The sequence below is a fragment of the Macrobrachium rosenbergii genome, chromosome 23 (genome assembly GCF_040412425.1).
Source record: "Macrobrachium rosenbergii isolate ZJJX-2024 chromosome 23, ASM4041242v1, whole genome shotgun sequence".
Lineage (NCBI taxonomy): Eukaryota > Metazoa > Arthropoda > Malacostraca > Decapoda > Palaemonidae > Macrobrachium > Macrobrachium rosenbergii.
The window spans coordinates 11,144,512-11,161,191 of record NC_089763.1 but is presented as its reverse complement, the minus strand read 5'-3'; the positions used below and the strand labels follow the sequence as shown (position 1 = coordinate 11,161,191).

Below are 16,680 nucleotides of genomic sequence, written 5' to 3'. Positions count from 1 at the left end.
ATCGAACTTCGAACTTTCATATAGATAAGCAGTTCCCATGGCAACTGCCATTTCCTTCATTATCATCACCAGCCTCTGTTTATTTCTGGAGGCCTCACTCAGCGGTCTGTCACTTGTTTGTAAGGGCAACTCGCACTGCAAGAGCCCGTGCTGCCATGAGGATGAGGCTGGGTCTTTTTTATACTTTTCAAGGACACTCAGCTTATATGTAGGATCAACGAAAAGATGGAAAAAAAGGTTTGCCAAACCCAAATTATAAAAGAAACTGAATGAATAATGTCCATAACTAAGTAACAGAAGCATTTCTGCCTAAATTTCCCGTACGGCTTACGGCGAGGGAGTCGAGTGGTTCAAGACCCCGTGCTGGCAGCTGGCCAGCTTAGTCCATGGTCAAAAACAAGAAATCCGGGACAACAACAACAGGCCAAATGACCAATAATTCTCCCGCTTGGGGTAGGCTATTCGAGGTCACATCCTACTACAGAATAGGTTTTCCTGCATCCAACACCTGTCTCAATTTCTTTTTCTATTTTGCTTCTTGAATGGATAATTGTTTCCTAACAATACCAGATATAGCTTTGAAGAAATGAACATATTTCAAAATAAAATGATAATACAGTAATTATCTCTTAATCTTTAGTTTTTAGTCTCAGGTGTGGTATTACCGGGGAATGGAAAGCGTGTCACACTATCCCACATGTTCGTTCAACTCTTCTGTCAACAGATACATAATTTTATATTTAATTAATAATTTGTGTGAAGGAACGAAGACCTCAATTGTAATTAATCAGATTAGGCGGCTTGGTTGTCATTTTAACAAAGACAATTTTCTCAATAAATTGAGATACGCCCGTTTACAAGAAATTAGCAACAGAAAATAACGACTTTTGTTCGGTGTTTGGATTAGGTAAGTGAAGTTAGCTTCGTGACGTCGGAAGCATCCCTATTTTGTCACTTGAAGCAAGACTTTAAACCCTTCGTTTGGAACAACAACCGCGCCCGTCGGAGGTAAAGTGGGGGGTTCGTTCCCTTTCATCTGAGATAGCAACGATTTTAGACTTCAAAAATGCCTCGTCATTCCAGCCTGAGACTAACTGAAATTATTTCCCATCTCTCATATTTCTTCATTTAATGAGTCGTCTTGTATCAACATGAAATGCACCTTAGGAATTTATTTAATGCCATACAGTTAAAATAGCTTTTCGGAATATTTTTTTTTACTTTTCGTAATAATTGTGATTTTTTCTTGTTTTTTCTTTATCAGTCATTTTCGTAATCGACAATGCCTGAGTTGGTGACGCTGATTCATTTATTTTTTTTCTCCAGAATGTTGGTTGTAGAATAATTATGACAAACCTTTCTGTAACATTTCGAAAGTTAGATCCGGGTTAGGCAAAGAAGTGAGCTGATGAACCTTGGAAGGAAAAAATTCACTCATAATTTCTGTTTCGAGGAACTAGAACAAATAATAGATAATTATAGTTATGGAAAATTTTACATGTAACGTTTTCAACCACATCCGTTGTCGAATTGAAAATGATCACCACGGTTAGAAAATAAACGTAAATAAAGAACAAAGAATCCCAGCTCGTATCCAAAACACGATGCGTATTTATTCCGAGTAAAGTAAGGCTCGCCAGAGGGGCTCTCGGTTGGTACGAGCGAGGGTTGAAGAATGAGTCGCAATGCGTGCGATAGTTAGACGTAGTTTCTTCGATGTAGGATGGCGATCGTGTGAAGGTACCTGTCTCGGTTAGACGGTGATGTGTGCCAAGATGTGAGAAGAAAAAGGATGTGGACTGAGGCTGCTTAGGCGTAGGCAGGGAGTCAACGAGAGGAGAGAGAATATTCGACGACGTTGTCTCTTCGTTGTTTTGGCCAATCAGCTGATCGTGGGAAGAAGCGACGACGAAGAATGAGGCAAATTAAAAGTGACTGATGGTTCACGTATTTAATTTGTGGTTCATGTTCACCGTAATAATTAGCAGAGGTGTTGCATCGAGAAGACGGGTGATCGTTTGACGGACGATGTGGGAGAATTAGCCCAGCCCCAGGTTGACCGAACCGACCGCAGGCTAGCCTAAACTAGGGCTACCTTTGTGTGGACGCTCAGTCTTAGGCCTCTTCCGGAATCCCGGACGAAAATGCACTAGCCTGTCAGTTATATGGACACCATAGTGGACGAAGTGGATTAATGTAGCCTAGTTGGAACGTTGCATACTTAAAATGTCTCAGAATTTTCAGACAAATTATCAGCCCCTAGGTGGAAATGACACCACTGGGGTTGACCAAGACTCCCACAGTGTTAACACGGACAGGGAGAGGGAAGATGATCTCTCCCCTGATACGCACTCTAGCATGGTGTTCCATGTGGTTCCCAAGTCTTGTAAGTCACGTTGGAACCACATAGAGGATTTGGACACATTTTTCCAACGGGTCTACCATTACCACCAAAATTATGGCCTGTTGTGCATGGTGTTGCAATACATCTCGGAACTGGGCCAGTACGCATTTGTGATTGTGTTCTCCACTGTGTTGTTTACCTGCATTGATTATGACATACTCTTCAGGGACAAAGCTCCCCCGAACGCACCAGAATTGAACTTCACTTCGAAGATCCACATCAGTGATGTTTTTCGAAGTCATGATGATGTCCTTAAACATTTCACACCTTTACTGGTGTTTATAATTGTAATAGCGTCCATTATTTGGCTGGTGCGCATTGTATATGTGATATTTACATTCTGCCATTTTTGGGAAGTCAAGCTGTTCTTCAATAATGCTCTAGGGATACATGACAGCGATCTGGGCAACATTACTTGGGAAGAAGTACAACAACGCCTCATGGAAGTACAGGTAGGCTGCTCATGATGGACTGTTTTAGCCTATTTGACAAAGTTATGAAAAATTATGTGGTAAGATTAAACTGGCTCTGTAGGAGGGTTTGTGCATATTGTGGGTAGAAATATGGGGTTGCTCTGCATTGGGTATTATGTACCTTGGAAATTTACTTTTCCTGTAGTATTTTGGTTACTTAATAACAATTTACTGTTACTTTTTGGTGGTCGACTGTAATTAACTTGTAATTAACATCAGAACTAATATATTTGAACCCGGGAGAGACTGAGGAAGGTCGCGGGGCATTTCGGGTCGTTGGTCGTCAGCTGTTTGGGTGGAACTACTTACCTTGGCGGAGGGATCTCGGCACCGCAGAATGAGTTATTTTTGGCCCAGCATACCTAAACTGTAATCTACCCATATATTTTTGTATGGTGGCCATCCTGGAATGCAAGGATATCATGCATGTGTAGGTTGTAGGGGAGGTTTTGGTAAAAAGTGGAGTTCCCTTCACCAAGGGGTCCGAGAGGGCGGAGCCTCCTGGCTAAGTAACACAGCGTGCTAGGTTAGGTTAGGGTATGTTAGGTTAGCATAGTTCCTTTTATAGGTTTCCTTAGCCAGCCCCTTCTTGAACATAGAGCTCCCTAGTGACCTGCTTATGCGCGGAACCATTCCATAACAACAACATGGCAGTCCGTGCAGAGTTACCCTGTAGTTTTAACATTTCTTGTCACTTTTGACAAGACCTCCATGCTTTGCTGCCAGTTTTGTTTACAAAGTTATGCCATGACAGGAATGTAGGGTAATTTTTACTTCAATATCTATTAGGTCTCAATATTGGAATGTTTTGCTTTGTTCTTAAGTCTTCATATGTTTCATAGGAAAATCGGTAGAACTGTAGGGTAGCTCCGTGTCGCCAACAGCACTATAACTTGACTTTTTCTACAGGTTTTTGGTTGCTAATTATGAATTTACCTTTCATTTTTGGGTGCTCGAGTCTAATTAAATTAATTGAAGTCCATCCAACAAGGGGTTTCCATACGCGACGTTCACAAGACAGAGCACGGGTACTTCTGTTTCGAAAGGTTCGTATCCCATCCGGCAAGTGCAATAACTGAACACGGCGAAGGGACATTCCATTTGGCCGACAACAAACAGATGCACCGCCAGTATCAGAACCCCTAAAAGTGTAGAAAAAACCAGTTGAAAAGGTCAAAACAGGCACGGAGCTAATATATAGAATTACCAGAAAATCTTACTAAAATTGGTAAAACAGGAGACTACTACCATGCCACGCCAGTTTTTAACTACCAGTTTAAAGACAAGAATATTAACCAATAAAAAGGGCTAAAATTTCTGGTCAGCAAACTGGTAGGAACCAGGCAGCAGTAATAACCTGCTTTACCTTAAATTCTTTTGCAATGTAGTAAAATTTTACTTCTAACCATTTTTGGATTCCTGAGTTGAAAATGCAATTTCCTATGTTGCCATTTATACTTTGAACATTTCTGATGTTCATTTTGTTAGCAAATGGGTAATTTTAGAGATACAGTAGACCCCCGGTATTCATGGGTGATGTGTACCACAACCCCCTGCGAATAGCTAAAATCCGCAAATACTTAAACCCCCTCTAAAAATCCTTAGAACTGCCTATTTTGATAGTTCAAACACAAAAAAAACTCCTCTAAAAATGCTTATACCTGGTATTTTAATAGTTTTATCACAAAAAGTGCATTTAGTCATGAAAATTATATGAAAATACAGTAAATAGTGAATATTTCTCAGTGAAAATACCTTGAATAGGCAAATGTTCCGCAAAATAATGTGTATATATGTTCCATAGAGAAATCAACAAATCACTGTCTGCAAATTGTGAGAACACTAATCCTATAATTCAGGGGACCAGAGTGGGAGAGTAGGGCTTATGGGTGGAGGAAACACAACATAAGTGACACAGTACAGGGATGGACTAAGTAACCCAACATAGAGGCTGGGTCCTTACCTGGCCAAGAGGGCTTAACCTAGACTCCCCAACCTAACCAAACTTAGGGGCTGGGTTCTTACCTATGCCTAATCCAACCTAGGGCACCAGGGCCTTTCCTAGTCAGGGCTTTGCCCCTTGGACCCCTCACCAAAACTAATGTAAAGCATACATAAATAAAAATAATAGGGTTGGGAACTAACCAAACTTTACCTAGGTTACTAGGTCTTACCTAGTGCGTATTGTCACTATAAAAAACATTCATTTAGCCTTATCTTGATCACAGTCAGAACTTGTAGAAGTATCATGGGCATAGAAGACATCTGTGTACAGTATTTAACTTTTTGTATTATCCCCTACACAAAACTTTAGTTTCCCTCTATGGTCACCCAAATTGTAGGATATAAGGAGGGCCAGTACCTCGAAAACTAGGCTTAGCCAACCAATTTGCAACCAAGGTGAATTTCAGAAACATAAAACACACTTAAACACATGAAAATCATATTTGTTTCAACATCATATACACACTGTCGGTCCTTTACATTAGGAATTACTTTCATCGAAGCTGGAAACAGCTGTTGAACTTTGAACAAGGTGGTTAGGCAGTTGACTACCATCCAGGAGGCAGGAGTCCAACCTGCCTGGATGTAAACATTACAATTTGCTTTCAGCTGTCATTGGGTGTAGATGTGTTTTCTTTACTCTACTCCCGGACTTCAGTTGAGCTGCCTTTTCCCGTGGGATTTTTTCTTGTACTTTTATGGTGAAACCCATTTTTGGGTGGGCGGTAAGAAGTGTAATAGCTTTCGTTCTAGTACTGACATGGACCTACAGGCCCTTTGCTCTTCTAGCAGGGGGCATGCGTTTTCACGTACTTCACCTTGTTCTGAGTGCTGTTCCTGGTCTGCCGAGCAGTAGGTGAAGCTTGAGAGGAGGAGACAATACTGAAGGAAGCCTGCCAAGGCACCATCCGAGGGTTACACACCCCCGATGACTCCCTTGGTGACTGACCCGCTGGGATTGTTTCTCCCTCCTGGCAAGCTTCCCCTTCTTGCTGCCTCTCCTTCAGGTGAGAACTCCCCTTCGTCTTCGTCAATCGCTTCATCAGGTGTTGAAGGCCGTGGGGGAGCGGACGATCAGGACATCATCTCAAGGTCCTCTCCTCGGAGCGAGTGGAGTCTCCCTTCATTGACCCAGCTTTATCTTCAGGTATGGCAGTAGAGACTTCTCTCAGGGGGCAGGCTCCAGACCTAGCTTCTACCTGGCTCCACCTGGGTCTGCCTGGCGTCCCATCTCTAGAGGACCTGTTGTCTCACCTGCCTAGCTCGCCAGTGGTGACCCACGAACCATGACTGCCACTGCCAAGATGCCGGTGACTGTTCACCCCTCACCTGGGTACCCAAGTAACAGCAGTGCCCGCTTCCCACCACGCTGTGCCACTGCCACCTGGCTTCCTGGCCCTCCTATCCCTGCCAGGCCCCTCCAGTATGGTGACTTCAACCGTGCACTATCTCAATGTCCCTGCTCCTGCTTTTCCTGCTGTTGCCCACGTCTGTCGTTCCCCACTCCAGTCCTGGCTCCTGGCTTACCTGGCTCTCGGCCCGGCCTGACTCCTGTACCTGCCTTGCCTGTGCCAGCCGCTCATGTCTCAACTCCTGGCTTCCCTGGCTCCCATGCTGCTCTGACTGGCCTGGTTGCTGCTGGCTCTCTTGTTGATGTCTCCGCTGCCCGGGTTGCTCCTGCTACCCTGGCCCCCTGGCTGCTCCTGTGTCTTCTGCTGAAGAAGAGGTCTCGTAAGGTGTCATCGTCTTCATCTTTGTTGTCTTCGTCATCTGCTACCTCTTCATCTTCTTCCGAGGCTCGTCGGTCGAAGTAGAAGAAGACTCTCCCCCCTCCCCAAGAAATCCCACCCTGGGACTTCTAAGGGACTGCCTCCTTCCACAGGGGAGGCTGTGGGATCTCTCGTTGGCTCTTCCCAGCCCGCAGGCCAGGGAACCGAGTCATTGACCCCGGGGTCTGTCGTTTCGGCAGCCGAGGGCATGCAGACCTCTGTTTGCACATCCGTTGCTGCGCCTAAGAAGTCCACTTCTAAGGCTGGCACTGTGTTGGATGCTCGTTCACGAGCCACACTGGGTACCCGGGTCATTAAGGAGACTCGGGCACCCCAGACTGGTACCATAGAGACCTCTCTCCACACAAACTTGGGTGTAGATGTTCTTTGTTGAATAAAGGAACTAATTCATCAGGAGTTGCACATCCAGCACCTTCATCTTTGCAATCAGTTTCCGAGTGACCAGCAACTAGCATTGAAGCGCCCAAGCTCCCTTTTGGGGATGAGCGCCCATTCGCTATCAGGTTTCATCACTGACTCCCATCTCTACAGCGCCCCCCGAGCACCCATTGGCGCCTGCTCCTCCACCGCTTCATGGTAGTGTCATCTCGGACATTGTTCTCCCTTCAGTTGACCCAATTCAGAGCAAACTGGGTAATATTCTTAGTTTGCTTCAGAATGCTCCTTCTACAGCTCAGATGACAGCGGACTTATCACTTTCTCCTGTTTCTTCTGAGGAAGGGGTTGTTCCATACCATGATGTTCCATCAGCGTACTCTGCTTTGTTGAGGTTCCTGCTAGTGACTTTTCCAAGCTTCTTTTCGCCAGCTACTCCCTCTTCTCCTGCTTTGACTTTCTTTATGGAAGACCACTCAGTCAGTTCTTGGAGGTGACCAAATTTGGGTCTCTCCTCTTCAGAGAAGAAGGCACTGAAGGAAGTAGAAGGGTGGTTTTCTGAGAAGAGGGAACAAGGCAAAGCAGTTTTTTGTTTCCCACCTTCCAAGTTGTCCAGATTGAGCTACTGGTTTTATGTGACCGTAGAAGCTCCTTCCCTGGGTGCCTCTGCCTCCTCTCAGGGAGGCTTCTCCTGCCTTATCAACTCGGCTAGGAGATCAGCTTTCTCCCCAACCAAAATTATGTTTTCAGCCTCGGAATTAGTGCACCATCTGAAGAATATTTTTAAGGTTTTTGAAGTGATGAGCTTCCTAGACTGGGCGGTGGGTGCACTAGCACACAAGCTTAGAGATTGCTCCTTGTTACCTCAAGAAATCTTTTTGGATCTCTTGGGAGTGCTTTTCTGCATTGACAGGGGCATTCACGATAGTACGCAGGAGTTAGCTAGTCTGTATGCCATGGGTGTTCTTCAGAAAAGAGAGCTTTGGTGTTCTTTTACATCAAAAGGTGTCAATCTGTCTCAGAGATCGGCCCTCCTCTTCTCCCCATTGGACAAGACGCACCTTTTTCCCCAGGCTATAGTTTGGGAGATTCTTCAGCATACCACAGGCGCCAATGGTGCTTTCCCGACGAGTCTCGTCCTTTGAAGAGGCATTCTTCTTCCAAGGATCTAGCTCCTTGACTTCCCAGCAAAAGGTTGAGGGAGCCTCCTCTTAGTCCTCAACCCTCTTGCAGTAAGTGGGACAGCCTCAAATGTTTCTCCTCTCTTGGATTCCAGGAACAAGCTTTGAGTCGCTCCTCTTCATCTAAGAAGCATCTTTCTGATTCCCAAGCGCCCCACTTATAGTGCACAACGAAGTTCTTCGTTTAAGCACCTGGATTCCATCAAGCATCCAGTAGTGGCCGAGTGCCGTATATTACCTGAACTCCTGCCTTCAATTAATCGCCCTGATTCGGCTAAGCTTCCTGCAGTGCTTAAGGCCAGATTTCCTGACGCTGCCGAACTGCTGTTAGAGCCTCCAATTCCTCATAGTGCCATTTCCCTGATGCTGCCTCTCGTGTTAGAGCTCCATGCTTCGGGGGAACCAACCAGTGTTTTGACATTGGCTTCTAAGCCTCAAATACCAGCTTTGTATAGTTCAGCGATGAATTGTCAGTCTGCTTCTAATTTGGATCCAGCTTTAGCTCTGCTTCAGGGCAAGTTGGATAACATTCTGCAACTTCTTCACGGACCATCCACTGCTAAGGCACTTCCATCGGATGCCCCCTTGTCTCTGGTTTCATCTGAAGAAGACAATTTAGATCAAGATTCCCAACGACTCCTTACTCGCCACTTCTGAAGTTTTTGCTCCAGAATTTCTCCGAATTCTTCTCGTCTGTAACTCCTTTGTCCCCGGCTTCATCTTTCATGATGAGTAGTCAGCCTTCGGACACTGCTGGACTATCCTAGTTGGTTCTCTCGTCTTCATCCAAGGATGCCCTTAGTGAAGTGGCGAACTGGCTTTCTAAGAAGAGGGAACAGAGGAAGGCTTGCTTTAGTGTCCCTTCCTCATGTCTTTCTAGGTCTCGCTACTTTTTGTATGCTACTGAGGGAGTTTCTTCCCTGGGAGTGGCTGCCTCCTCCCAGGGGGACTTCTCTGGTCTCATTGATGTAGGCCATAGATCTGCACAACAGTCAGTGAAGGTCTTTTTTTTGACACAAGAGATGGACCACTTCCTGAAAAGTCTTTTTAAGACTTTTGAAGTGTTAAGTTTCATGGACTGGTGTTTAGGTGTTCTCACCAAGTAAGTTCAAGAGCCATTGCTTCCACCTGATTACTCGTCAGAACTTCTGGGTTTTCTCTCCTGGGCGGACAAAGCAGTCAGGGACAGTTCGCAAGAGATTGCTTCATTTTACGCAATGGGCGTGCTCAAGAAAAGGGAACTTTGGGTTTCCTTTACTTCTGTTATTTTGTCCCAAAAGTCAGCGCTTTTATTTTCCCCACTAGATAAACATCATCCTTTCCCACAGACAACCATTAATGAGATTGTTTCTAGCCTTCATAAGAAGTCCACACAGGATCTCCTGACACAGTCGACGAAGTGACAGAGAGACTGGTCCGCAGTTCCCACTAGGACTTCCTCTCCTCTGCTTTCTAGGCCCTTCTGGTGGGGGCAGACAGATCTCAATCTAGGTCCAGAGGATCAGTCAGGTTCATGCCCCGAGCCATCCAGAAGTCATCAACTAAATCTTCAACCCACAAGTGAGACCTCCGTCCTCCATGCCCCAGTGGGTGCGAGGTTCCTCTTCTGGGAGAGATGGAGTTCAAGAGGGGCGGACCAGTGGGTAGTCAAAGTACTCATGGAGGGTTTTTCTATCCCCCTCAGGGAGAGGCCTCCCTTGACTAACATTCCCGTCACATTGACGGCCTACTCCGAAGGCTCGGAGAGGTATTCGGCCCTCTCAGAGGAGGTTTCCTCTCTCATCAGCAAGAAGGCCATAGAATTAGTCAGGAATGCCAAGTCGATGGGGTTTTACAATCAACTCTTTATAGTGCCCAAGTCTTGAGGGGAATGCAGACTGGTGCTAGACGTGAGTGCTTTGAATGTCTTCTTAGAGAAGACAAAATTCAAAATGGAAACAACACAATCGGTTCTTGCTTCCATCTGTCGGGGATTGGATGATCTTCCTAGACATGCAAGATGCATATTTTCATATCCCGATTCATGAGGATTCAAGGAAATACCTCAGGTTTGTCTTTAGGAACCAAGTTTACCAATTCAGAGTTCTTTGTTTCAGCCTCTTGACTGCCCCACAAGTTTTTACGAGAGTACTCACTCCCCTAGCAAGTTGGCCACATCTAGCTGGGGTAAAGATCCTACTTTATTTAGACGATTGGCTACTTCACTCTCCCACGAAGGATCAATGCATGGAGGACTTACAGAAGATGATTCGCATGGCTCAAGGACTTTTATTGAACCTCCAGAAATCTCAACTAATTCCCACTCAGAGAATTCTCTATTTGGGGATTCTGATAGACTCTGGGAGTTTTCAGGCTTTGCCATCCCCCAAGAGAGTGGAGGAATGTTTAAGGAAGGTGGACTCTTTTCTTGCCCTTCATTCGTGGACAGCAACTCAGTGAATGAGAGTCTTTTAGGCACACTAGCCTCATTGGAGCAATTTGTAAGACTGGGGAGACTGCACATTTGGCCACTACAATTTTACCCGAGAGCCTGCTGGGATCGGAAGGTGCATCAAGATCTTTACTCCTTTCCTATCACAGCAGAGATAAAGGAGGACTTGCGGTGGTGGAAGTCGGAAGAAAGATTGACGGAGGGGAAATCTCTTCTTCCAGTGAACCCCGACCTAGACATCTTCTCCGATGCGTCGGATCTGGTTGGGGAGCTGTCCTTGGGAACTGAGAAATCTAGGAAATTTGGTCCCCGAAGGAGAAACGGCTTCGCATCAACTTATGAGAGTTAAAAGCGATTCACCTGGGTCTCAGTTATTTTACAACAGAAGTCTGCAACAAGACGGTTGCAGTGCATGCAGACAACACCATAGCCTTGGCCTACATAAGACATCAAGGGGAACACACTCATTCTCCGTGTGCTAGTCGCAAGGTTTATCCAAGGCAAATGCAATGTCCTGGCGGATGAATCAAGCTGCCGGAATCAAGCCCTTTTGACGGAATGGACTTTGGACAATCGGGTGTGCTCCAACCTTCGAAGATTATGGGGGACAACCGACCCTGGACCTATTGCAACATCTTGAAATCACCGTCTACCTCTGTTCTACTCCCCAGTTCTGGACCCTCTCGCGTGGGCAATAGATGCGATGATTCAAGATTTCGAATCTGGACCTTTACGCTTTTCCACCCTTTGGAATGATAAGGGAAATCTCAAGAAATTCTGATCTCACAGCAATGCAAGTATGACTTTGGTGGCCCCCTTTTGGCCACAGAAGGAATGGTTCCCAGACCTCTCCTGTATCTCCTTCATAGACTTTCCAAGGCTCCTCCCTGTTATTCCAAGTCTTCTCAGACTACCGCACTGCAGGATTTTCCATCAAGGCCTGTCCACTCTGGCCCTGACAGGCTTTCGACTGTCCATAGACTGGTCTGAGCGAAAGGTTTTTCGTGATCAGCAGCGGAGGCCATTGCCAAATGTAGACATATTTCTCCACCACGCCGCCTCCTTCCCCAGGATCATTGTTCTGTTACATCAGTCCTCGAGTACCACTAGAAGCCCGAAGGTGGCCCTCTCTATCTCTTCCAAGAAAGCATTGTTGGGGATCGACTCTTGGCTGTCTGAGAAGAGGGAGTTGGGCAAAGCTGTATTTTGTTCTCCTTCTCGGCTTTCCAAAAGGAGGTAGGCCTATGTATTCTATGCAACTGGGGAAGCTCCTTCCATGGGAGTTTCTGCCTCCTCTCGGGGATTTCTCCAGTCTGATTGACCCTGCTTGTTGTTCGGCCTTCAATGCAGTGAAAACTATGTTTTCATTTTCTGAGCTTGACCGCAAGATCTTCAGTTTCCTTGAATGGACGGTGGGCGCATTAACCAAGAAAATTGAGGATTGTACTTCCCTCCAAGAGAACTTTGCAGCAGACTGGCTCGGAGTCCTGTCGTGTGCAGACAAGGCTGTTCAAGGTGGGGCACAGGAGTTAGCTGCCCTTTTTTCGTTGTGTATGCTGAGGAAAAGAGACCTGGTGTTCTTTCACCACTAAAGGAGTGACACCGTCCCAGAGATCTGCTTTTTTTTTCACCATTCTGGACAGTACCAGCATTTTCCCTCAGACGACATTAGAGCAGGTAGCTACGGAATTGCAAAAAAAGGCCACTCATGACTTGCTACCACATTCGTCCAAGAGAACGAAAGAATCGAACCAAACACCTGCGGTTTCATTTAATCCTCGGCCTTTCTCTCCTCTTCAGCCATGACCCTTTCGAGGTAACAGAGGAAGTTTCCTCACACACACACACACACACACACACACACACACGAATCCCAGATCAGTTCGCCCTATTAGCAAGAAGTCCTCATCTAGACCAGTCTCTAGTAAGTGAGACTTCGGTCCTCTGTTTACCTGTGGGTGCCAGACTCCTGCACAGTGGGACGCCAGATCGATAGAATCATGGGCATTACGGGTTCTCCAGGAAGGATATGCGATCCCCTTCAAGGAGACCCCACCTTTGTCACCTGTGCCCATCGCCTTAAAGGCGTACTCCACTTATTGGTGCCAAAAATTGGGTACTGGTGCTGATACATACCTAACAGAACCGCCGATAAGTGTTGAAAATCGCCAATTTTCAGTTATCTGTGATTTTTGGTTATCACATTGTCAGACCAGAGCCCCCACCGATAACCGGGGACTGCATGTTAGTTACGTATATAAAATAACATTTTATGATAAAATAAAGTTTTATATGTACTTACCAGGTAATTACATGATCGAACCCCACCCTCCTCTCGGCTGATGGACATAAGGCATGTACAGATTGAGGTTATCCGCTAAAGTTGTTACTAATATTCAAGCTAGTGGGGGGAACTGGTCACCTACACAGATGTTTAAAGTGTTACCTGCGACATTTTGAATTCAAGCTGCCGTGTAAGTGAACTAATAGCTATGTAATTACTTGGTAAGTATACATAAAACTTTATTTTATTATAAAAATGTCATTTTGCAGTTGTAAGGTCTTCAGGGACATTTTATTCTTTCTACATCAGTATGTTGTCTTTTATTTTATCTTGATGTTTTAAACATCTGACTTACCTGGTAGTTATATATATAGCTTAAGTCCCTGACGTCTTCGGCAGAATTTCAAAACTCTCCAAATCGCCGATGGGTAGTCAGGTGTACCACTAGTGCGCCCTCTACCCAGGTACCTGAACCATTCCAATGTTCCTCAGATCTTCCTGCCGCCATACCGGTTGCATCGTTAAGAATTTTGCTCGTTTGGCCCGTGATTTTCACAGAGTTTTGGTGAAGTACACTTTGGCTTTGACGTTTTTGGATTTGATTTGGATTTTCTGGATTTGTTAGATATTGTTGATTTTAACCTTTGCTCGCTGTTGGATTTTTCTTACGGTTTTTTCACTTTCCAAGATGTCTGACTCTGCTGCAGAGTGTGAGAATGTGTGTGAGGTGTAAACGGTGGCTTGCTAAAGTCATCTTGGATCCCCACTCATTTGTGTAAAATGCAGAGGAAAAAATTGCGAGTTAAAGGATAGATGTGATGAATGTTTTGGTTTATCAGAAAGAGAGTGGATGGATTACTAGATACTGTTTGTGAGCTTGAAAGGGATAGGATCAGAAGAGCTGGAGTAGTAAATCTCCCTCTTCTAGAGATATCAGGAATTGAAGATTCTCCTCATATCAATCCTATTATTCATTCCCCAGTAGTGGTAGTCCCAGAACCCCCCACTGATACTGATAAGGAACCAACCTTCAAGGACATGATGGCCATTCAAACCCTTGGACAAAAGGTAGAATCCCCTCACAAGAGACAGAGAGGATTTATGGTCGAATGTCAGAGATCTGAAACATTCAAGTGTTAATGAAAAAATAAGAGTGCAAGTGTTGTGGAGGGTGGGTTGCTCGGTCCTGTCGTGCTCTAGTCCTAGACCTCTTCCAAGCTCCACCAACCCCTGTGAGAAGGAATGTCGACAGACGAAGGAGGGTAGAGGCTTTAGCTACCGAGCATCTCGTCCCCTCGAGCGCACCTGTTGACGCTTCCCAGGACGCTCACCCTCGCCATAGGAAAGGCGAGGTTAAAGTGTTTTCATCCTCGTTGGTTGACGCTGTTACTAGAAGGGACTGGCGTCCAACCTTATCGAGACCCCTCAAAAGGAAACTTCTTCGGTGGAGCGGCCGGGATTTGACACTTCCTACTCCGGGATGAGTCACTGGAGCAGCCCAGATATTTTCCCTCTTAGTTCGGACAAGCTCTCCAGTGAAAAAGCAGACTGATGTTGTCGCAGGCGCCGTCTGCTTCCGCTGATGTTGAAATAAGACCCGAGGCGTTGAAACTTCATTTCCAACGTCGCATCGATGAAAATGAATTAGTAGTTGATATTGCGGCTCCCCTGTCGATCCTCAGCAACAGGTAGCTCCATTGATCAGTCTAATTCAGGACATGCAACGGAAACTCTCTTCCTGATGCAAGTCTTTCAGCCTGCAGATAAGACGGATGCAGACGCTTGTCCACCGATGGCTGTACGTCGCCCTGAGAAACTTTCTGACCCAGTCGCATAAAAGGGCCAGCTTCAAGTGACTTCAGGGTGCGGCGGGACAGAATTAACGTAAAAATGTCAAGAACCTATTCAAGAAACCTCAATCATTTTACGTCAGCCTGAGGAAGCTTTTGACAGATGTTTTGCAGGCGCCAGTTCTTCAAGAACCTTAAGGTTGGACGGAACAATGATTGTCAGAAGTCTGGACGCCAGGACGGAAGACAAGCTCAAGAGGATGGACGCCAGGACGCCAGGCGTCAAGATCTTTTCGCCAGGACGCCAGACGTCAAGAATCTGACGCCAGGACGCCAGGCGTCACGAAGACACCAGACGCCACGGAGACTGGACACCAGGACGCCGAAAATGCCAAGGTGATACTTTGAAAGAAGTCTTCTTTGGTTTTTGGTCAATCAGAAGAAGAGATTGATGATATCCCTCAGTCTCCTGTGGATCTGATTAAAAGTTTTGAAGAAGAAGATAGTAAAGGAAGATTCAACTTTCATCAGACTTCAAAACTTATGAAACTTTTTTATGAGGTTTTCCCTGAAAACTTTTATTAAACTGCTCCTGCTCCCCACCTTCAGAATTTACTTTGGAAGTCTTGCCTAAGGAGTCATTTTTTATGAAGATGGTTTTGTCCTTCCGTGTCCAAGAGCTCTCAAAATGATGAATGAATGGATGCTTTATAAAGAAAGAACAAGGAAAGACAGCCTTTGCTTTTCCTCCAGCAAAACTAGCTTCAAGATCGTAAGTTTGGTATCAAACGGGAGAATTGTCGGCCTTGGAATACCTGCCTCTTCCCGAGGAGACTTCTCAATCTTGTTGATTCATCTCGCCGAGTGGCCATGGGGAGAACGGTTTTGTTGGTCAACATCAGAGTTGGACCACCTCCTCAAAGGAATTTTTAGGGCCTTCGAGGTCTTTAACTTTCTGGACTGGACCCTGGGAGCAGTAGGAAGAAAGATGGGATTATTCAGCACTAACCGACAAAGAAGAATTTTACATCTTATGTCGTATGGATAAAGGAATCAGAGACGGTGCCAGCAAGGGGTTAGCGGCGCTTTTCTCAGCAGGAATCTTGAAGACAAGGACCCATCTTTGCTCTTTCCTAGCTAATGGGGTCACATCCAGTCAAAAAGCCGGAATTAATTTCTACTGCCTTTTTGCACTCACCTCTTCCCTCAAGACTTGGTTAAAGAGATTTCTACCTCCCTAGCTCAGAAAACCACACAAGATCTTATATTTTAAGACAGCAAAAAGAAAGCCTTACCAGTTGACTTCATGACTAAAAAGAGTAAGGCTGAGGCTTCTGTGCTTCAGGGATCTCAGCCCTTTTGTGGTTGGCCCTCAGGTAGAGGTTCCTCAGGCAAGGGTAGAAGATCTGCAGCAAGGAGTGCCTCTAGACAGGGAAGAAACAGGACTTGAGCTGTTCTCCCTTCAGGCAGCGGTAGGTGCCAGGCTGTTAAACTTCTGGCAGGTATGGGAGAAAAGAGGAGCAGATCCTTGGTCCATTCAACACTCAAGGATGGATACAAATCCCTTGCCCCAAGAAAGCCCGTGAGATACTGGCAGACAAACCAATAGATCTGTCTCCCAGATACAGAGAAGAGTCCAAGGACACTGTGCGATTCGACTAGCATCTTCTTATTCAAATTATTGCAGAAAAACGTTCATAGAGAAAATACAAAATCTTGATTGAGCCAGCCCTGAGATTTCTACAACCGTTATTTTCCTGGTTCCCAAGAGCTCGGGATCATTGAGACCAGTACTGGATGTGAGTGCGGTTCAACGTTTTTGCACAACAAAAGACTAAACAATCGGTTTGTCCATGGAAACAACAAAATCAGTGTTAACGGCAGTCAGACAACACGACTGGATGGTTTCCTTGGACCTTCAGGACGTCAAGCGTCATCTCCACATTCC

The 16,680-nt window shown here is 45.6% G+C and overlaps 1 protein-coding gene across 1 annotated transcript in view; it reads left to right on the top strand.

Moving 5' to 3' along the window:
* Positions 1 to 1,326: 1,326 nt before the first annotated feature.
* Positions 1,327 to 16,680, top strand: part of Atg9 (autophagy-related protein 9) — a 60,115-nt gene continuing 44,761 nt past the window's right edge. The window contains exon 1 of the mRNA XM_067125242.1: positions 1,327 to 2,856. Coding sequence (XP_066981343.1) covers positions 2,227 to 2,856 — 630 coding nt within the window. The 5' untranslated portion in view covers positions 1,327 to 2,226. The remainder of the gene's footprint in view (positions 2,857 to 16,680) is intronic.